Raw genomic sequence first — 23,670 nt, forward strand, 5'->3', positions numbered from 1 at the left:
TTTAAGCACAGGCTTAAAATCAAGCATATGGATGTGTTGGCAAAAGATATACAGAAGAGACGCTGTCCACCAGCTACAGTACTCCAATCCTTCCCAGCTCACAGAGGCAAAATATAACAGGTCACAGTTCCTACTCACTCTCAGCATCAGGTTCGCCAGTAGGAACTGTGTCCTGTTATTTTTGCTGCTTCTGTGAGCTGGGAAGGATTAAATAACTGTTTAAGAACAGCTAGTGTGAGTACCGCAACTACTGTTTTACGATAGAATCCGCAATCCTCTGTACAAGATGACTTTTGAGATCTTTTGTCTGTAGGTTTTAAAGCTGAATTTTAGCCTTAGAAGTTTTTTTTTTCGATCAACCCAGCGGGCTGAACGAAAAAAAAAAAAAACAAGAGATCGCCGTAATAACACAGGCCATCTCCTCCCGCTGTGCCTTTTGTGTTCTGACAGGAGGACTCCCCTCCCACCAGAACACACTGATCAGCACTGGCAGCCATTGGCTGCCAATACTGATTGGATGCTGGTTTTCCCATTTAACAGAAGCTGGTCAAGAGACCGGCTTCTGTAGAACAGACAGCTGTACACACGGGCTGAAAATAGTTCGGTTCCTGCCGGATCAAAGATCATGCGATTTTTCAGCCCGTGTGTACAAGGCTTTAGGCTCTCCATATATGAATCCGTTTTTTTCAATCTGTCAAGGGGCTAATCAAAAAAACTGACTGGATTTCCCCATCCACACAAGCAAGGTGGATGGAGGAATCCTCCCTGCTGTTATTGTATTCTGACAGCAGGAACTCTTCCTGATTGAACTAAAAATTTCCAACAAGCCCTTCTAATGATCAACTTCTCAAGAATGGGAATGGCAAAAATGGCAACAATTTGATGCGTCTACGACCAGCCTTACCTTCAGTTGCTCCTTTTCTGTGCTGAAATTAGTTACTCTGATTTCACTGCACACTGTAAGATTCTCATGGCGTGCATTAGAAGCTGCATCAAGTCAGATACAGCTCATTTCCTGGCTGGAGGATGTTCGGCATCTTCTAGCCCTTTAAACCCAAGTCCTACTGTTCTTTCTGAGGGACGGAGTTTCCGCGCTCACGGACCTGAAGGCTTGCAGCCTCCCCTTACACTTACCCCCGAAGGGGTGAGTTAAATGGTAAAAGGAATGTTAATTAAGGGTGAGTGGCGCTACCTTACCAGGGTACCTTAATTAATAATATAATAAACCCCAAAAATAAAATATATATGCTTAGTGCAAGCCCTTAATCATACAAATTCATTGGGTAGTGAATGTGAGTGTCCACCACTAAAAGAGTGGACTGTACTAGCGTGTCAATCTCATAACCTACATAAAAGTGTACACCGTGTGGCTGAACATCGCAAATTGATTAATAAGTGACAACTTATAGAAATATAGTAAATGACAGTGCAAAAAATATTAATGACAGTAAAAAATGACAGTAAATTAAACCACAGTCTGTGCCATGGAAGGGAATCAATCCAAGAGGGATCCCCCTTCTGAAAATCAGTGTGCAACCCACTTTCTAAATGGCATTAATCAGGATATCTCAATCCTATGTTGATCCACAAATATGTCCAAAAATTACATAAGGTGAAAAAAACTAATAAATGTAGATATATGTATCATAAGTAATCCCACTTAGGCATAAGATGCAAAAATGCGCACCTAAAAATTAGTGAAAAAATGGTGAAAAAATTGGGTGTATCAGAGTCCAGCATAAAAAACAAAACAAAAAACAAAAACAAAACGTCTGTGGTAAGTGACTTTCGTGAAGACAGCTGTTCAAATCCAGTGACTTGCGGTGCTCCCCCTCAAAGATCCCCACTCACCAGCTCCCTGCACCCCTGCAGGGGTAGTAGGCATGTAGTACCAAACAGCGATATGATGTTTTAGGGTCCTCAGGGTCTCCCGCTCCAGCTGTGAAGTATCCTTCAGTATATCCTCATATGGAAGAAACAGGGCTCCATAGTGTGATACGTTTTAAATAATTTATTCAGCTATCATAACAGCACATAAGATAAAATAAATAAAATAACTAAAATAAAATGCAGGCTTCTTCTAAAAGAACCAAATGGTCACACAGCGTGTAGTCTATTTTAGTATGGAGAGAGCTCGTGCATCTGGAACCATCAGCTAAGCGGCGTGCGCCTCAGCTGCGTTCCATGGCGATTTTGCTAACGTCGATTACGAAACACGTAAGGCGGAGCTACGCACTGACGTCACACGCGAAAGTAGGAGAGTGTGGAACGCAGCTGAGGCGCACGCCGCTTAGCTGATGGTTCCAGATGCACGAGCTCTCTCCATACTAAAATAGACTACACGCTGTGTGACCATTTGGTTCTTTTAGAAGAAGCCTGGATTTTATTTTATTTATTTTAGTTATTTTATTTATTTTATCTTATAGGATATACTGAAGGATACTTCACAGCTGGAGCGGGAGACCCTGAGGACCCTAAAACATCATATCGCTGTTTGGTACTACATGCCTACTACCCCTGCAGGGGTGCAGGGAGCTGATGAGTGGGGATCTTTGAGGGGGAGCACCGCAAGTCACTGGATTTGAACAGCTGTCTTCACGAAAGTCACTTACCACAGACGTTTTGTTTTTGGTTTTTGTTTTTGTTTTTTATGCTGGACTCTGATACACCCAATTGTTTCACCATTTTTTCACTAATTTTTAGGTGCGCATTTTTGCATCTTATGCCTAAGTGGGATTACTTATGATACATATATCTACATTTATTAGTTTTTTTCACCTTATGTAATTTTTGGACATATTTGTGGATCAACATAGGATTGAGATATCCTGATTAATGCCATTTAGAAAGTGGGTTGCACACTGATTTTCAGAAGGGGGATCCCTCTTGGATTGATTCCCTTCCATGGCACAGACTGTGGTTTAATTTACTGTCATTTTTTACTGTCATTAATATTTTTCGCACTACCATTTACTATATTTCTATAAGTTGTCACTTATTAATCAATTTGCGATGGTCAGCCACACGGTGTACACTTTTATGTAGGTTATGAGATTGACACGCTAGTACAGTCCACTCTTTTAGTGGTGGACACTCACATTCACTACCCAATGAATTTGTATGATTAAGGGCTTGCACTAAGCACATATATTTTATTTTTGGGGTTTATTATATTATTAATTAAGGTACCCTGGTAAGGTAGCGCCACTCACCCTTAATTAACATTCCTCCTACTGTTCTTTCTGTCATGGATACTCAGCATCACATATGGGTTTTAGCTACAGCAGTCTGCAAATGCAGCCTTCCTAGGAATGCCCAGTCCTCCAGATTGGCAGCAACCTATCAAGACGTTTTGTTATTTGCCTAACTTTTTCCAAGAACCAGCCTACTGCTTTTTATCTGCACTAGGGACTTTTGAGAGATGTAATGAGGTAGGGTGCTCTGATGTTTTCAGGAAGCTATGTAGATCACCCTGTCATCCCCTCCAACCAGCCAGTATCTGCCTGTATTGCTTAGAGAAACAAAGAAACCTAGTGAGGACAGGTATGTAATGAAAAGGGAAAGGTTTGTTCAAAAATGTAATTAGCATCCTATTGAGGTGGGAGGGGAGACCTGTGAAGAAACAGGGGATGATATTCTTGGATGACATGCAGAGATTGCGCAAAGAGAACCAGATAGTCATTATTTACCCTTCTCCTTAGTCAGAAAATACATTGTGAGGGTCAGAGTTGAGTTATAAAAGTTCAGAGGGGAATATGTTCTGAGAAACACATATACTTATCTATATTCAGCTCAAAATAACACCCTATATCATGTTTCTTATTCATATGACCCACTTCAAACAAAGCTTTGGCCTGATTATCTAGTTAAACTGAACCACTTTGTATTTTCTCTTTCTTTGTGTGGGTTTCCCATAGTTGTGCTGTTTTTTATCCCACAATCCAAACCCATTTTGGGTAGGCCAATTGACTTTTTCCAAATTGACCCTACAGTATATCCATTCTAGTATGACTGTTGTAAAGGCATTCATTTGCAAGATCCACCTTGGCAAAGAATGATGTGAATTGTTCTGTGTACTCTGTAATTTGGAAATATGATATTACAATCCATGTGTATTAAATAATTAGATGCTCAAAATGTAGTCACTCTTGTACCTAAACTGTGCCACTAAAAGATCTGTTTTAATTCACCAATGACACGCTACAACAATTAATCTCAGCAAATCTATCTGCTCTCTTCAATATGTTTTACAATTCATATGTCAGCCAAATGGGAATTACATTTTCTTGGGATCCAAACCACATGTTATCTTGCTTTGTTTCGGTTACAGCTATGCTTAGGATTTCTTGTCCTGTATCACAGATAGTTGATTCATATGTTATGTAGCCAAGAGTCCTCTCGATGAATGATTTCTGCCATCCTTGGAGACACAGATCCTGCTTTAAACAAGAGAGGCTCCTTATATCATAAGTAATACTAAACAACTATGACAAGAACGTATGGTATATTTTACTGGGCTTTTTTTTCATACACCATTCATTGAGGATAAAAAAGAAACAGACCATACCATTTTTGTTATTACATCAGCACTGGTATATTCATTAACTATAAGTGCCTCCAAAAAACTGTTTACCGATCCCAACAGTCTCTGCTGCACTGGAACTTACAATCCAATGTCCCTAATAGAGTTACACAAAGGTTTACTTACAATACTATAATCGTGTACAATATAGGTATAGAAAACAAACAGGACCATGTTCCTACAGAGAAAAGTTTCCATTGTGTTGGTTACAAGTGCTTAAAAGCATGCCCCAAAGTAGTATTAAAGTAATACTTCATATTCCCATCACACATGTTCCTGGATAAGCTCTCAAAGTTTGGGTGCTGCAGCAACAACCAGCTAGATACTGGTTCAAGTCACAAAGTAGATATTTGCCAGCACACCATGGATCGACACAAAAGTAGCATCCAATCGGATTATTTATTGCATGATCACAACAAAAGGAGAGTGCAACGTTTCGGAGCTACGCAGGACCCCTTCGTCAGGCTTGCAACTCTCAGAATTGTATAGCTTAACACATTGAGCACAATAAAGTAAACTATTTGTTAATTAAGTATTTGTTAACTATTTCTTAACCCGGCACTTGCTGAGAGGGCAACTTTCAATGCTGATGCTCTTGCTATCTCAATGCTGCTTCTCTCAGCTTTGAGCCTTCACAAAAAAGTGTTAACAGTGGACAGTGCAGTTTTTAGTCAGTCTGTCAGCTTGGAGAAGAAAGGAGGTAGGTGGAGGGGGAAGCAGGGAAGTACCTTACAATCCTAGGCTATGGGGCTGTGGGTTTATATTGATACACATGTAGGGAGACACAACTCTAGACCTTGCAAGGGTGGCTGCATAGAATGCAACAAGAAAAGGAGCCGCTATGAAACAGGAGACCTAGGGCAGTGGCATGCTTAAACAGGAACAGCGTAAACAGGAATACAGCCAAAAATTCAAAGATATAGAAGCTGTATACTCTGTATATAATTAAATCAACTGCTGAACGTGCTTAAAAACTTAGGTTTTTAAAGATAAACTTCATTTGGATATAAATGATACCGCTCTATATTTATTAATGAATCCTTAAATGTATTTTTTAAATGCAAGCATTGTACAGTGCCTTGCAAAAGTATTCACCCCCCTTGGCTTTTTACCTATTTTGTTACATTACAGCCTTTAGTTCAATGTTTTTTAGTCTTAATTATATGTGATGGATCAGAACACAATAGTCTAAGTTGGTGAAGTAAAATTTAAAAAAATATATACATAAAATTATTTTTCAGAAATAAAAAAATAATAATTGATATGTGCGTATGTATTCACCCCCTTTGTTATGAAGCTCATAAAAAGCTCTTGTACAACCTATTACCTTCAGATGTCACATAATTAGTGAAATGACGTCCACCTGTGTGAAATCTAAGTGTCACATGATCTGTCATTACATATACACACCTTTTTGAAAGGCCCCAGAGTCTGCAACACCTAATCAAGAGGCACCACTAACCAAACACTGCCATGAAGACCAAGGAACTCTCCAAACAAGTAAGGGACAATGTTGTTGAGAAGTATAAGTCAGGGTTAGGTTATAAAAAATATCCAAATCTTTGATGATCCCTAGGAGCACCATCAAATCTATCATAACCAAATGGAAAGAACATGGCACAACAGCAAACCTGCCAAGAGATGGCCGCACACCAAAACTCACGGGCTGGGCAAGGAGGGCATTAATTAGAGAGGCGGCATAGAAACCTAAGGTAAACCTGGAGGAGCTGCAGAGTTCTGTAGCAGAGACTGGGGTATCTGTACATAGGAAAACAATAAGCCGTACACTCCATAGAGTTGGGCTTTATAGCAGAGTGGCCAGAAGAAAGCCATTACTTTCAGCATAAAACAAAATGGCACTTTTGAGTTTGCGAAAAAGGCATGTGGGAGACTCCCAAAATGTATGGAGGAAGGTGCTCTGGTCTGATGAGACTAAAATTGAACTTTTTGGCCATCAAAGAAAAGGCTATGTCTGGCACAAATCCAACATATCACATCACTCAAAGAACACCATTTTCAGCAGTCGGGACTGGGAAACTGGTCAGAGTTGAGGGAAAGATGAATGGTGCTAAATACAGGGATATTCTTGAGCAAAACCTGTACCACTCTGTGTGTGATTTGAGGCTAGGACGGAGGTTCACCTTCCAGCAGGACAATGACCCCCAAACACACTGCTAAAGCAACACTTGAGTGGTTTAAGGGGAAACATGTAAATGTGTTGGAATGGTCCAGTCAAAGCCCAGGCCTCAATCCAATAGAAAATCTGTGCTCAGACTTAAAGATTGCTGTTCACAAGCGCAAACCATACAACTTGAAGGAGCTGGAGCAGTTTTGCAAAGAGGAATGGGCAAAAATCCCAGTGGTAAGATGTGGCAAACTCATAGAGACTTATCCAAAGCGACTTGGAGTTGTGATAGCCACAAAAGGTGGCTCTACAAAGTATTGACTTTAGGGGGGTGAATAGTTATGCACATTGACTTTTTCTGTTATTTTGTCCTATTTGTTGTTTGCTTCACAATAAAAAAAAAAAATTCTTCAAAGTTGTGGGCATGTTCTGTAAATTAAGTGATGCAAATCCTCTAACAATCCGTGTTAATTCCAGGTTGTGAGGCAACAAAACACGAAAACTGCCAGGGGGGGGGGGCACTGTAAGTACCCAAATTTGACTTGTTTCAGCCCCTTACAATCCCTGTACAGCAGACTGGGGGAAGTGGAGGCAGCAATAGGGGCCAATCAGTTATGCTGCTCATTTGCTAACAAGGAATATACTGATAGGAGAAAGCCGAGTGGCAAAGAAATAAGCTTCTCACACAGCCCCTCACAAAAAGAAGAGATTGCTTGAAAGTAGATATGACAGCTATCTACACATATATCAATGGTGATTCTTGCCTAGGGAAAAACTATTCAGTCTCAGGTTGATTAAAGTGTATATCCAGCCCAAACTTTTTGGTTTTGAAAAGAGTGGGGAGGGATTAGAACACATGTTGGGTTTATTTGTTCTCTGCTACTCCAGAGACATTTCCTTTCACTTCCTGTTCTGCCAGCAGGAAGTGAGGGTAAATCTCCAATGGCAAAAGTCAGAAATTGAGTATGGGAAGGCTAGAACCTCTACCTTTTCATTGCATTTTTTTCCCCTGTAGACTCATTTCAATGGGTGGCCAAGGAGAGGTAAAAACAAGTGCTTGATCTGCATTTTTACCTCCCCCTAACCTCCTATGTACAGTACAAGCAGACATGGTGGCGCTTGGATAAAAACATTTTGTGTGGCAATTTTAACCTTCATGTAGAGCCAGACAGGCTATGCATGTAAAAAAAACAAAAAAACACAGGCATTAGGAGATGACAGTATCACTTCCTGAATATCTGCAGACCTCTTTTCACCATCCTCTGAAAAGCAATCAACCACAGGTCACTTTTTCGGGTTCGAAGGGGGTATCTAAACGTTACTGTTAGTGTGAAGGGAGACTCACTTCCTGTTTGGTGAAACCATTGTCAGCAAGACAGAAAGTGAAGGAATCTTTCTTTAACAAGCTCCAGAATAGCAGTAAAAATCTGAAAGGGATTTTAACCTCTCCTCACTTTTTTGGATGACCACACACAAATAGATTTTATCAGTACAGGCCATAGGCTGAACAAGGGAAATACAATTGATTTCTCCAAACAGCATGGGTGGAGGATCTCCCTTGCTGGCTATTGTGTTAATGATAGCTGGCACCCACGCCTGTCAATAACCAAACAGTGACGGCATCTTATAGTTACATAGTTGGTAAGGTTGAATAAAGTCCATCCAGTTTGACCTGTGTTATTATGTGTGTGTGTTTTTGTCACAACCATTTCCCATATCCCTGTATATTGCATTCGCTAAGATGACCATTTAAAAGTTTTTTGAAAATATCTATACTTCCCCCTGACACCACCAATTGGAGAAGGGAGATCCACATCCTTATCACTCTAACAGTAAAAAACCCCTAAGGCCCCTTTCACACATGCGGACAGTATGTCCGTATTTTATCCATCCGTTTTCGGATGAAATACGGACATACATGCATCCCTATGGGATAGCGGGTGTCAGCGGATGTACATCCGCAAACACCCAATGTCGTCCGGCTCCGCTCTCGTCCTATTCTGCGGACGGAAGAAAATCCTATTTTTCTATCCGTCTGCAGAGCGGATCGGAGGAACACGGACAGACGGTCCGTGTTCCTCCGATCCCCCATAGGAGAGAGCGGAGATCTGACAGGGCGGTCCCTGCACAGTGTGCGGGTCCCGCCCTGTCATCTGCCTGCTCAGCTGGGGAAAACGGAGAGATCCCCGCTGAGCAGCGGATGTTCACGGGGCGGATCAACACGGATCCGTCCCGTGTGAAAGGGGCCTAACACACGTTGTGGTTAAACCACCTCTCGTCAAATGTCATTGAATGGCTGCATGTAGTAGGTATTTAATTCAAAGCAAAAATTGTAATATATTGCAGCTCACCAATCATTAGATGTGGTGGTTGCATTAGTTTTCTTTTTTAGCTTCTTTTCCCTCTGTTTTCACCTGGTGATCTGGCCAGTAACACAACTCCTGTATTAGAGTGCCCCCACCCTTGAAGAAAGGGGGGCACAGCAAAAAGCAGGGGGAGTTATGTGTACTAGCAGATTTAAATACACTAACAGTCAAACTCCAGTTTTTTCCTTCTAGGATAACAATTTTACATGAATAAATAAAAGCTGATCATTATGAGTTAGGGAGCTTAGATTGTAAGATCCTTGAGGGCAGTGACTGATGTGAATGTACAATATACTGTATATGTATATGTAAACCTCTGTGTAAAGTGATAGTGCTAAATAAGTACTTGTAATAAATAAGAAGCACCCCTGCCAGTGTTAAATGGTTTGTCTCATCCCTCAATAACAGATACATCTGGAAGAGGGTTTGTTTTTGAAAAACAACATACTTTCTGGCCGGATCACAATAAAAGATAGAAAGCCTAAAAAAAGAAAAACAAATGCAACCATCACATATAAGAATTGGCAAGCTGCAATATAATAAATGTTTGCTTTTGTGTTTAATACTGCTTTAATACTTAAGTGATTTTGAATACTTTAAAATCTTCAATACCATTGTCACTATCAGGAAACCCACATTGGGAAAGTACAGCCACTTCTGGAGAGAAGGCAAAAAGACAGGAAGTAGATACAAATAGGCCACAGGAGATCAGCAGTGATATTACACAGCAAAAAATGAAAGAAGATTTAAACAGTATTTATTTTTGAAAAAGGAGATTGTTTATGATACACAATGATTTACTAACTAAATGCTATTAATTTAGGCTCAGTTCACACTGCCGCAACTTGTAAGACCCCAAATCGCGTAACATGTGGAATTACATGTTAGTCAATGAGAGCTGTCTTAATTAGCCTTACTGAGGTCGCTCCGACTTAAAAAAAAAGGTTCCTGTATTTCTTCAAGGAGACTTCTATTCTATACTCCTTTCAAAGTAGTACTCAAGTCCCCAGGAAGTCTCCTGGCAAAGTCGCACCGCAAGTCACGTGGTTTTCAGGTCGCGGCGGTGTAAACCAAGCCTTAGGGTTTACCTCTCTACTTTAACATTTCTGACACCGAATCATTAGATACTTAGAAAAAAAAAGTAAAAAAAAGAAGCACAAAAGTTAACACTAATGAGTTTTTAATGCAAAATAGGTTGAAAAAAAAAATCAAAGCAAACTAAATCATTGACTACTCTGTATTGCTCATCCAAATCACCCCCCTCCTGGAAATGAAATGTGCATTTGATCCCCCAAAAATGTATGCCTGAAGTGAGCAGAAATGTCATCGGTAGCATTTACAAAGCAGATGGAAAACATTACTTCCACTCTACCTCTCCAGGGGTTTTGTCTATCGCAGCCTGGAAAGAATGCAGTTCAGGATCTGTGCATTATATTTAGGAATTGTGGGATACATAATCACCTCCCAAACACTTTCTGGCATGGCTTTGCCTTTCTTGCTCTTACTAGCCCCTTGAAATACATTTCTCCAAATTTGGAATTGAAGTTAATGAACAGTAATATAATAATGCTGGAAAAAGTAGAGTCCTGTATATGATCCCACGTAACAGGAAACAACCCTGCTTTATCTCGTACATTCTACACAATAGTATGTGTGCTAGGCAAGGAAAAAAAAACAACAGATCCCACAAACACTCTTATCACCAGTTTGATCTGCAGAAGCACTGTAGGTGAGTTTGTCCATTTACATAGAATGGCATTATGCTAGGAGAGGGCTCAAATCATTCAATTTAACCACTTCAGCTCTAGAAGATTTTACCCCTTTTATCACCAGGCCATTTTTTGCTATTTGGCATTGAGCATTTTTCACACAAATAGAGCTTTTTATTGGTGGCATTTGATCACCACTGTTTTTTTTTAATATATAAAATTACTTTCTGCTATAAAACATATAAAAAAAAATCTAATTTCTAAATTTTGACTAAAATATATACTGCTATATGTCTTTGGTAAAAAAAAAAAAAAAAAGTGTATATTAATTGATTTGTGAGACAGTTATAGGGTCTACAAACAATGTACAGTATACTGGAATTTAAAAAAAAAAAAAAAAAAAAAATGTTATACTAGTAATGGCGGTGAGCATCAACTTATAGTGGGACTGTGATAGTGGGGTTGGCAATCTGGAGGAATGTTCAAAACTAATATTAGAAAATATTATTTTACTGAAAGGGTAGTTGATGCTTGGAATAAACTTCCAGCAGAGGTAGTAAGGCAGTCAACAGTAAGTGGCTTCAAACATGCTTGGAACAAACATAGATCTATAGTTATTATTATACAGGATTTATCTAGCACCAACAGTTTACACAACACTTTACAATATAAAAGGGGGACAATACAGTTATAATACAATAAGATACAAGAGGATTAAGAGGGCCCTGCTCAGAAGAGCCTAGGTTGTAACTGTGGTGAATGAGCTGGTGGAAGTGGTAGGAGATTAGTTGGAGATGTCATAGGCTTTCCTGAAGAGATGAGTTTTCAGGGATCGCCTGAAGGTAGCAAGAGTAGGGGCTAGCCGGATAGATGGAGGTAGCGAGTTCCAGAGGATGGGAGAGGCTCTGGAGAAATCCTGGAGACGAGCATGGGAGGAGGAGATGAGAGAGCTTGAGAGTAGGAGGTCTTGAGAGGAGCGGAGAGGACTATTTGGGTGATATTTGGAGATAAGATTGGTGATGTAGCTCGGGGCAGAGTTGTGAATGGCTTTGCATGTTGTGATTAGTATTTTGAATTTAATTTGCTGGGTGATTGGGAGCCAGTGTAGGGATTGGAGGAGAGGGTCAGACAAAAAAAAGTTAACAAGAAAAAAAAAAAAGTGCAGACTCGATGGACTACTCAGTCTCTTTCTGCTGACACTTTTCAATGTTTCTACCTAAGACTAACGGACACTGGGGAGAACTGACTAACTACCACTAACATCCGGAAACAGGCAGCAATGTACGGCTCATCACAGTGTATGTACTACAGCGAGTTGGCAAGCGGTTAACCATCTATGGACAATATTTCACTTTGACATTTATGGACATTCATTCAAAGCAGCTTGTTATGGTGGGGACTTGGTGGGGGGGAGCCAGGAGCGCCAGCGGGGGACTCCAGAAGAGGAGGATCGAGGCTGCTCTGTGCAAAACCAGATCAGGCAAGTATAACACGTTTGGTATTAACCACTTCAGCCCCAGAAGATTTTCCCCCTTAATTGCCAGGCCTTTTTTTGCGATATGGCACTGTATCGCTTAAACTGACAATTGTACGGTCATGCGACGTTGTACCCAAACAAACTTAACGTCCTTTTTGTCCCACAAATAGAGATTTTTTTTTTTGGTATTTGATCACCTCTGCGTTTTGTTTTTTTTTGCACTAAAAACAAAAAAGACCGACAACTTTGAAAAAAAAAACCCAATATTTTTTTACTTTTTGCTATAATAAATATCCAAAAAAAATAGTAAAAAACTAATTTCTTCATCAGTTTAGGCCAATATGCATGATTCTACATATTTTTGGTAAAAGACAAAAAAAATCGCAATAAGCGTATATTGATTGGTTTGCACAAAAGTTATAGCATCTACAAAATAGGGGATAGATTTATGGCATTTTTATTATTACTTTTTTTACTAGTAATGGTGGTTATTTTCCGATTTTTAGCGAGACTGCGACATTGCGGTGGACAGATCGGACACTTTTGACACTTTTTTTGGGACAATGACATTTATATAGCAATCAGAGCTATAGAAATGCACTGATTACTGTGTAAATGTCACTGGCAGGGAAGGGGTTAACACTAGGGGGCGATCAAGGGGTTAAATGTGTTCCCTCTTGTGTGTTTAACTGTTGGGGGGATGGGACTGACTGGAGGAGGAGACATATCGCGGTTCGTAATTACTACGAACTGCAGATATATCTCTTCTCTCCTGTCAGAATGAGGATTTGTGTGTTTACATACACAAATCCCCTTTCTGGCTCTTGTGCCCACGATCACAGGTGGCCGGTGGTGATCATGCCCCCCGGCCACATGCAGCGGGCGTGCGCGCTAGCCTGCTATGGCTCCTAAAGAAGCCGACGTAAGGGTACGGCGATTTGCGGGAGCGAACCACTTTGCCGATGTGTATGTGCGAGAGCCGGTCAGCAAGTGGTTAACCACTTCAGCCCTGAAAGGATTTACCCCCTTCCTGACCAAGCCCTTTTTTGCGATACAGCACTGTGTCACTTTGACTGACAATTGCGCGATCGTGCAACGTTGTACCCAAACAAAATTGACGTCCTTTTTTTCCCACAAATAGAGCTTTCTTTTGGTGGTATTTGATCACCTCTGTGGTTTTTATTTTTTACGCTATAAATAAAAAAAGAGCGACAATTTTGAAAAAAATATTTTTTTGCTATAATAAATATCCCCAAAAAATATAAAAAAACACATTTCTTCCTCAGTTTAGGCCAATATGTATTCTTCTATATATTTTTGGTAAAAAAAAATAAAAACATATATATATATATATATATATATATATATTGGTTTGCGCAAAAGTTTACAAAATAGGGGATAGATTTATGGCATTTTTATTATTAACTTTTTTTTATTAGTAATGGCGGTGATCTGCGATTTTTATCGTGACTGCGACATTGTGGCAGACAGATCGGACACTTTTGACACTATTTTGGGACCACTGACACTTACTCAGCGATCAGTGCTATAAAAATGCACCGATCACTGTGTAAATGTCACCGGCATGGAAGGGGTTAAACACTAGGGGACGATCAAGGGGTTAAGTGTGTTCCCTCAGCGTGTTCTAACTGTAGAGGGGGATGGGCTCACTAGATCATGACAGAGATCACTGCTCCAGATCACTGGGAGCAGTAGATCCCTGTCATGTTGTTAGGCAGAACAGAGAAATGCCTTGTTTACATAGGCATCTCCCCGTTCTGCCTCTCCGTGCCATGATCGCGGGCCAGCGGCAGACATAGAGTCCGGGGGACCCACAGGCACGCTCCCGCGGCACACGGCAGGCACACGCACGCGCCGGCGGTGGCGCGCTAAGTGACGATGACGGAATGAAGAATGGGTTTGTTGTTTTGTGCACCCGTGCCACTTTGCTGAAGTATATTGGCGTGAGGCGGTTGGCAAATGGAAAAAATAAATAAATAAGGGTTTACAATCACTTTATGTTTTCAACCAACTACACTGTCCACACCAAATATCCAGTATTTTTTCCAAAATTAAAGTGCGAGTAAACTCCCATGTATGACTCTTAACTATATATAAAGATATTTACTTTAGATGCAGTCGGTGATGTCATCGGTACATGCTCTCATAAGGAAGGCATACTCGTGCCGTGCCATAAATAGTGACTCCCACGCGCGTGCACGACACGATAGCCGAAGCCCACAAACTCAGAAAGAAGACAGGGTGACGATGAAAGCGCCTTCAGCGATGACAGTGTGCCGCTGGAGGTCTTCATTTTCAGGTAAGTCTGTCATAATGTGCTAGTATGGGATGCATACTAGCATGCTACAGGCATACCCCACTTTTAAGTACACAATGGGGTTTATTTACTAAAGCTGGAAAGTGCAAAATCAGGCTCACTTCTGCATAGAAACCAATGAGCTTCCAGGTTTTATTACGAAAACTTAATTGAACAAGCCAAGGTTAGAAGCTCATTGGTTTCTATGCAGAAGTGAACCTGATTTTGCACTTTTCAGCTTTAGTAAATAAACCTCATTGTGTACTTAAAAGTGGGGTATGCCTGTAGTCATCATTATGACTTAAACTGCCCGGGGCCCGATTTTTTTTGGATACGGTTTACTACTGCTTTAATGATCTATTAAAAGGTGCAGGTTCTAGGGCTTCACCCAACCATCCTTTCCCACACTATAAGAACTTGTTGAAAAAAGATGGTCTAGCAATCAGTAAATAAAACACACACACAAACTAATAAAGAAGAACTATAGTAGCAAACATAATAACATTAACCATAATAATGCTTATATTTTGAAATATCTGCATATTTGGTGAAAATGCCCTTTCAGTTGCTGCAAATCATATTAAAACGGGATTCCGGCCGTAAAAAAAAAATTAAGAGTCAGCAGCTACAAACTGTCCTGGGTGCCCGCGATGTCAGCCGCCTGAGGCCGACCCGTCCCTCGGCTCTCGGGTCCTGGCACCGCCATCCTAGGTAAGGGAAACAGGCAGTGGAGCCTTGTGGCTTCACTGCCAGTTACCTACTGCACACGGGCGATCGGCGCGGCGCTCTGTGAATGGCCCCGTGGTGTTCTGGGAACACACACAGTTCCCAGAAGGCAATGGGGCCGCTCACCGAGGAACAGAAGACGCCGCGGAATAGGAAGAGGCAGATTAGGAAGACTGCCTAGCAACAAGGGTTTAGGTAAGTTTAAAATTTTTTTTTTTCAAATTTTTTTTTAGGATTTTTGGTGAATTTTTTTTTTCAGGGTGGCCCTCCACTTTAAGTAGAAGTTATCAATAACTGTGCAACATTTGGTTTTCCAAAGCACTATACATCATAAACAACTGTCCTTTTTTCCCTCCATAAAATACACTTTTCAACATTTTTATCATCCTTTTTTGTACCATGGTGCTGCAGATCTACTCCATCCTCTTTCAGCAACTTCATATCTACATGCACGCACTCCAGTGCACATCACTGTTCTGGTCTGGCTTCCTGATAGTGACAATAGTGGACTATAGTAATAAGGAGAGCCAGCAAAACTGTAATCCTTGAAGTGTCGTTTATTGGTACATCAGAGTGACAATAAAACAATAAACTGAAGCATTTCGGCAATAGCCTTAGTCGTAGCATAGTGGACTATGCCTGCGCAATGGTCTGCTTGCCCCCAGAGCAAGCAGCTTGCAAAGGTTGACACCCAAGAGGGCGTGCTCCTAAACCACTGCTCTGCATGTCCATACACACAGGGAGCTGTGACTCAGCCCCGCCCCCTTTCTCTCCTCATTTATGCAACTTACTAATTAGCCAATGGCTCCCGCTGCTGTCTTAGCCAATGAGGCGGGAGAGTCTCTCGTGCACATCACTGGATCGAGAGGGAGCTCAGGTAAGTATTATAGAGGGGGCTGCTGCAATTTTCACCAGAGGCAGAATGAAAATGCAGGAACGCAAATCGGAACAGCTGTCACCCTCTAAATGGGACTTGCCCAAATACGAACCTTCATGGTGGGATCACCAGGTGTTAGTTTTGAAAAAAGAGAGATACAAAAAGATGGAAAACAACTTTGGAACTCCATTAAAGTGGACATTTGCCCTCTAAACTCAATATGCCCTTGTGTGTACAGAGGTGAAAACATCCTCACCCTATTATTACCTTTCATGTAATCCCCGTTTTCCCTGCGGCACTGGTGATGTTGGTCAGGGACTCACAGCTGCCTCCTGGGAAGGATATGTCACCAATTCTTTTTCTCTCTCCTTGTATAGTCCTCTGTGAGCCCCCTAACCTCTCCCTTTCCCCCTCACTTCTGTTTGTTTGGAACAAGCAAGCATATCAGTTGCAGTCATGTGTACTGCACACTACAAATCTCATCGTCGGTTGTCACTAGTCCATCTCAGGAGCGAGCAAGAGAGTGTCTGCAGTGCTGCATGAGGATACCATAGAAAAGGAATGTAATGCCCCTCTAACAGGAAGTCAGATCACTGCAGCAAACAAAAAAAAAAAAGAAGGTACTTTTTTTGAATTAAGAATCCATACTTAGATTTTTTTTTGTTAACCAGAGGTTAGTGTCCCTTTAAATAACATTTCATTGTTCTCACTGGCCATTCCCCAGTCTATCAAAAATGAGTTATCCAAGGTCTGCACATGCGCCCCCTGGTGGCCTCCAACTGCAGTACTGCAATGTACCCTGATCCAGTAAGAATCATTCCTGGTCTACTTCAACTACTACCCATACATACATTAACCTCCATCTGAACCACCTCCTATTAGATATCACAAATATATAATATATAGGTATATGTATCACAAAACAGTGACAAGAGTTTGTTGTCCCCTGAAGTCTGTATATATACACACACCATAGAATAAGCCCATAAAAATAGTCTGATGGCAGGATATGTAATCCTGAGAGCAGCAGCTGATCATACACATTGCAATGCACTAGAGTACCATGTATAGATAGAAGGGGGTGTATGTTACTACCATGTACAGGAACCTATACAGTACTGGAATTGGAGTCTCTTACATTGTAACTTTTCTCCTGGTTTGTTTTAAGACCGGTTTGGCTATTTGACAAAATAAATAAAAATGGATATAAATGTATAGCACACACTAAGAAAAGATACCCTTGTATTTCCACTTTGAAAACAATCTATTTGCAAAAAAACAAAAAAACAGACAAAAATCTCTCTACTGTATCTTAGATGCCCAATAAGGCTGTCCATACATGTTCAATTTTCTTGTACAATTTTCTTTTAGATTTACCTTAAACTATGTAGTGCAAGGGCCTGCCTAATTTGAAACAATTGGAAATTGTTTAGTTTTGACCTTATATTATATGTTTTTTGGTAAATCTAAAGGAAAATTGTACAAGAGTATTGAACATGTATGGCCAGCCTTAGACATATTTACTTACATATTTCATTATAATTTATAAACAATATTGACTGATTTTGTACCATGTTGCCAGTCTGCCAGGTGCATGGGTAGCAGCTTTCCTTTACTTACTGTACATGCAAATGACTTCTTTCTTCAAAATATAACGCCTCTGCCAACTCTCCTTACACTTTGTCTCCAGTGGTGGCAAAAAGGGTGATTTTGTGCGTTTTTTCTATCCCTGAACCTCCTACAACTGCAATAACGCTATTAAATAGCACAGTGCAGACGGAAGCGGATGTGTTGTGGCGGGTTGTGGCACGTTCAAAAAAAAAAAAAGAAACATGCAAAGTGCGCTGTTTAAGAGTGGCAACATGGGGCAACCTTTCAACTTTCCAATCTCAGGCTGGCCACACGTTAAAAAAATTGCATGCAAATGCTTTGAAAACACACGGTGCGTTTTTTTTAAAAGCGCTTGCATGCGTTTCGATATGTGCCGCCAGTGGAGACAGAAGGATTAGGACTCCCCCAGCTCTTTCCTAGGGCTCATGCACATGGGTGTAAAATGACGCTTTAAGATCCATACAGCTTTTTATTTTATTTTTTTTTACAGATCTGAACGCAGCTCAGCCTGTTGAGAGGATTTACTAAAAACTGGAGCATGCAGAATCTGTATGGTAGCCAATCGACTTCTAACTTCAGCTTGCTCAGTTAAGCTTTGACAATAAAACGTGGAAGTTGATTGGTTTTTATGCAGAGCTGCGCCAGATTTTGCACGCTCCAGTTTTAGTAAATCTCCCCCTTTGTGTCCATGCACATAGCAGGGTTTAGCTTTGTAATACAGAGCAATGTTCAGACATGTAGAAGAAAAAACAGCCAAAATCCCGTGTGCAAGTTGAGTGTTTTTGCGTGCCTTATACATATACAAATCTGAATGCATATAAACAGGCGCACAAGTGTAGATCTGTTTTAGAATTCCAACGCTTCTAAGCACTGTACGCACATTTACGTGTATAAAGCCTTTACATGTACTTTACTAGCAGCAAGATCCAGCGTCAATTTGAGTATTTTCAATGCGCCCGTGTGCATGAGCCCTTCGACAGAAGTCAGGCTTCTTCCCAGGGCTGGCAGACGCTTTTCTGACACTCAGCCTATTAGACGGTGACAGTTCAGCGTGACCTGAGATGACAGGTCCACTTTGAGCCAAGCACTGATCTGCTAATACATGGAAAGTTTTGCCTTGTAAATGTGAGCTGTGTGCTGCAGCCAGCAGAGCAGGCGCTGAGTAAAACAATAGTTTGGGCAGGGAAGAGCTCTCCCCCTCCACTTCTTCCCCAGGTTCTGAGTATTGTGTGGCCAGTGTCACTCACCCTCACTGCCGTACTTGCCATTGTTCGCTCCCATCCTGGAGACTTCATGCTCTCATCTTCCAAGCATTTCCACAGGGTGAAGCACAAATGAGCAGCGAGACTCCTCCATAGGCAGCGGGGGCCACTTTAGAAGAAAAGAGTTAGGAAACAAAGATCAGAGGCACTTAGTAACAGATCCTGTGTATGTTCCACTTTGTATAGACACAGACAGATCCCTGACATTATAATCCATAGGAGGAAGGACAGAAAGCCATACAGGGCTGATCCATGCCTGCCATCACAGTGGCCCAGTCTGTCTTCTCCTCCACCATGCAGACCAGGGCACTGAGGCCACTTGTTGCTGGCTTTTCCCTGGGGCAGAGCACAACACATCCACTCACACAGACTACATTAGCATCCAGTGAACAGTAACTGTCCCATCATCCATACCCTATGGACAAATGAGGGAGGAATCAGCAGCCTGCAGTCCTCCTCCAACTCCTCCCAGCCCTCACGTCAGGCATGATCCCTTCCCTTTGTATTACCTCACTCCTGCTACCCCCAGGAGCTCTTCTAAGCATCAGATCCCAATTAAAACAATGGAAGGGGAAGAGAAATCCCTGGAAACGTGAAGGATGGAGTGTGAGCAGCAGCTCTGTGCCTTCCCCTGGCTGTGTGCAGCCATGACCCTGCAGGCTAGGTCAAGGTGACCATCCTGAAGGAGCAGAGGCTGAGGGAAACACCCCACAAGATTTATAACCTGCCTGTCTGGAAGCCTTCCAAGTTCAGGCGTAGCACAGCTCCAACAGCCCAGTGTTCACACTACAGCCTGAATCCACATTAGAAAGGCGGGCTACACAAGCATTTCATGGCAACCAGCTCTGTGTGCAACACACAACACAACGAAAATATATCATGTACACAAATATATCATACATGTACAAATATATCATGTACACAAATATGTAATGTACACAAATATATCATATATATATAATGTACACAAATATATCATATATGCAAATATATAATGTACACAAATAAATCATGTATACAAATATATAATGTACACAAATATATCACATATATATATATATATATATATATATATATATATATATATATATATATATATATATATATTACACAAATATATCATGTATACAAATATATAATGTACACAAATAAATCATGTATACAAATATATAATAAACACAAATATATCATATATAGAAATATATAATGTACACAAATAAATCATGTATACAAATATATAATAAACACAAGTATATTATATATAGAAATATATAATGTACACAAATATATCATACATATATATATAAATATATTGTACACAAATATATCATGTACACAAATAAATCATGTATACAAATATATAATAAACACAAATATATCATATATACAAATATATAATGTCAATGTATGCAGTGCTTTACATATATATATTATACATTTACATCAGTCCCTACCCTCAAGGAGCTTACAATCTAAGGTCCCTAACTCACAATCATACATACACATACTATGGCCACTTTAGACAGGATCCAATTAACCTACCAGCATGTCTTTGGAGTATATTATATGTACACAAATATATCATGTATACAAATATATAATGTACACAAATATATTGTATATATACAAATATATAATGTACATAAATATATCATGGATACAAATACATAATGTACACAAATATATCATGTATACAAGTATATAATGTACACAAGTATATAATGTATACAAATATATAATGTACACAAATATATCATATATATATATATATAATGTACACAAATATATCATGTATACAAATAGATAATGTACACAAAAATATCATGTATATAATGTACACAAATATATCATGTATACAAATATATCATGTACACACATATATCATGTATACAAATATATAATAAACACAAATAAATCATAAATACAAATATATAATAAACACAAATATATAATATATACAAATATACATAGGCTACGGTTCACGCTAATGCAATGTGATTTTCATTCATTTTTTTTACTGAGACTATGTTGCACAACTTGCTTGCAACTTTGGTGCGATGCGACTTTAGGCTAGGTTCACACCTATTCAGGTTACGGTTGATGCAATTTCCCAGTGAGTTCTACGTATTTTTTCACATGCATTTTTGATGCGATATGTATTTTTGGGAGGTGTTTGTTGAAGAAGTCCGCAAAAACGCAGCTGAAATGCGTCAAAAACGCAAGCACTGCGTTTTTGATGCATTTTCATTAAAGTCTATGGAACCAAAAATCAAAAATGCAAAAACAAAAAAGTCCCTGACCCTTCCCAAAGAACACACCTGTTGAAAACGCACAGATATAAACATGACCTATAAAAAATCATGTTAAATGGACTGTAGTGCGATTATGCAAAACTGAATACGCACTGCAAAACGCATAGATGTGAACCTAGCCTGACTCACAGAAGATGCATTAGCATTAGATAAGACGCAATTCCCATGAGACTTTGATAAGCTCAGTGTTTTTAACCCTCACCTTTCCTCCCAGGTCATCCTTGCTGCCTAAAAACTCTCCTCCCAAGCACATTTCATTCACACCTGAGCGTAGCGAAAACACGCGTTTATGATTTTTTGTGCGCATTTACGTGCATAAACAAGTGGTATGCGTAGGGCAGCCCATTCACGTGACAAACCCCCCAGAGTAGTTCAAGGACCTTTTCGGTCGTGCATTTTGGCCGATTTGTAGCATGTTTTGGCGCACAACAAATGTGCAGCAAAACACACGTCTGCTAACCATGACTGAGGTGTCATTAACCGATTCAGCCCCGGAAGAATTTACCCCCTTCCTGACCAGAGCACTTTTTGCGAATTCGGCACTGCGTCGCTTTAACTGACAATTGCACGGTCGGGCGACATTGCATCCAAACAAAATTGACGCCCTTTTTTTCCCACAAATAGAGCTTTCTTTTGGTGGTATTTGATCACCTCTGCGGTTTTTATTTTTTGCGCTATAAACAAAAAAAGAGCGACAATTTTCAAAAAAAAAAAAAACTCAATATTTTTTACTTTTTGCTATAAATATCCCCCAAAAATATATAAAAAAAACTAATTTTTTCCTCAGTTTAGGCCAATATGTATTCTTCTACATATTTTTGGTAAAAAAGTTGCAATAAACATATATTGATTGGTTTGCGCAAAAGTTATAGCATCTACAAAATAGGGGATAGTTTTATGGCATTTTTATTATTAATTATTTTTTACTAGTAATGGCAGCGATCTGCGATTTTTATCGGGACTGCGACATTATGGCGGACACGTCGGACAATTTTGACACATTTATGGGACCATTGGCATTTTTACAGCGATCAGTGCTATAAAAATGCATTGATTACTGTAAAAATGTCAGTGGCAGGGAAGGGGTTAACACTAGGGGGCGATCAAGAGGTTAGTGTGTTCCCTAGTGTGTGTTCTAACTGAAGGGGGGAGGAGACTGTGTAGGGGAAGAGATAGATCGCTGTTCGCACTCTGTATGAACAGATGATCTGTCACTTCTCCCCTCAGAGAACTGGAAATTGTGTTTGCACACACAGATCCCGGTTCTCTGTGTGCCTCAAGCGATCGCGGGAGCCCGGCGGTGATCGCAACTGCACTCGCATCGGCTTTGTGGGCGAGCAGGGGGCGTGTGCGTGCCCCTAGTGGCCACAGACGTTACATAACGTTGTTTCGCCCAGCCGAGCCATTCTGCCGCAGTACAACTGCGGCAACTGGTCGGCAAGTGGTTAACAATTAGTCTGCATTCACATCTGCATATTCCCAAACAAACAACAACCCACACATAAAACACAAGCTTTGCTGCATGTTTCGGAAACGCATTGCAAACATGCATTGCGCTGGTGTTGCCATAATGACATGCTAACCACAATTGGGGTATCATTAACAAATGCATGGCAACGCAAGCGTAATGCACATTTGCAGCGCGTTTCTGAAACTTGCGGCAAAGCACGGGTATTCTGTGCAGGATTTCTGTGCTGAGTGTTTCCGAACATAAGGCAACCTGCACGGAAAACATGCGCTTTGCTGCGTGTTTCTGAAACATGCTGCAAACGCGAAATTAACACTTGTGTTGCTGTGATGGCATGCAAATCACAATTGGGGTGTCATTAACAATTAGGCTGCATTTACATCTGCACAATTCCAAATGCTCTGAAAATGTGCACCATCCCCATAATGGCATGCTATCTGAGATTGGGGTGTCATTAACAGTTAGTCTGGCCCCTGCAACATCCTCTTCCTCATGCTCCAAATGTTTGAAGTGGTTCTAAAGGCTCAAGGTTTTTTTACCTTCATGCATTCTAAGCATTCGGGTAGCACCAAAATGAATGGCAATGCAATAGGTGTAACCCTCTTTTGATGGGGTTATGGCAAATGGCCCTCCCCAAACAGGATAGTGTGCTAAACCTGTAGGTAAATAAGAGAACGAGAACCTTTGCTAAATGGAAGAGTGGATTTGATAATAATGCTGGCAGTACCTCCACCCAGGACAAGGCCTCGGTGAACTGGGAAACAACCGGTAATCTAATCAAAGTAATTAAGAGCAGAGAAACTACTGCAACCCACATAAAACATTAACCATAAGTATA

General features: G+C 40.5%; 1 protein-coding gene across 1 annotated transcript in view; it reads right to left on the reverse strand.

The window, feature by feature from the left end:
• The window catches only part of FBXL7 (F-box and leucine rich repeat protein 7), a 333,720-nt gene extending 314,011 nt beyond the window's left edge, over window positions 1-19,709 (reverse strand). Inside the window, exons 1-2 of the mRNA XM_073630856.1 lie at window positions 19,562-19,709; window positions 19,038-19,161 (exon numbers count right to left, since the gene is read on the reverse strand). Of these exons, the coding sequence (XP_073486957.1) occupies window positions 19,038-19,071 (34 nt within the window). The 5' untranslated portion in view covers window positions 19,072-19,161; window positions 19,562-19,709. The remainder of the gene's footprint in view (window positions 1-19,037; window positions 19,162-19,561) is intronic.
• Window positions 19,710-23,670: the final 3,961 nt, after the last annotated feature.

The sequence above is a fragment of the Aquarana catesbeiana genome, linkage group LG05 (genome assembly GCF_042186555.1).
Source record: "Aquarana catesbeiana isolate 2022-GZ linkage group LG05, ASM4218655v1, whole genome shotgun sequence".
In the NCBI taxonomy this organism is placed as follows: Eukaryota; Metazoa; Chordata; class Amphibia; order Anura; family Ranidae; genus Aquarana; species Aquarana catesbeiana.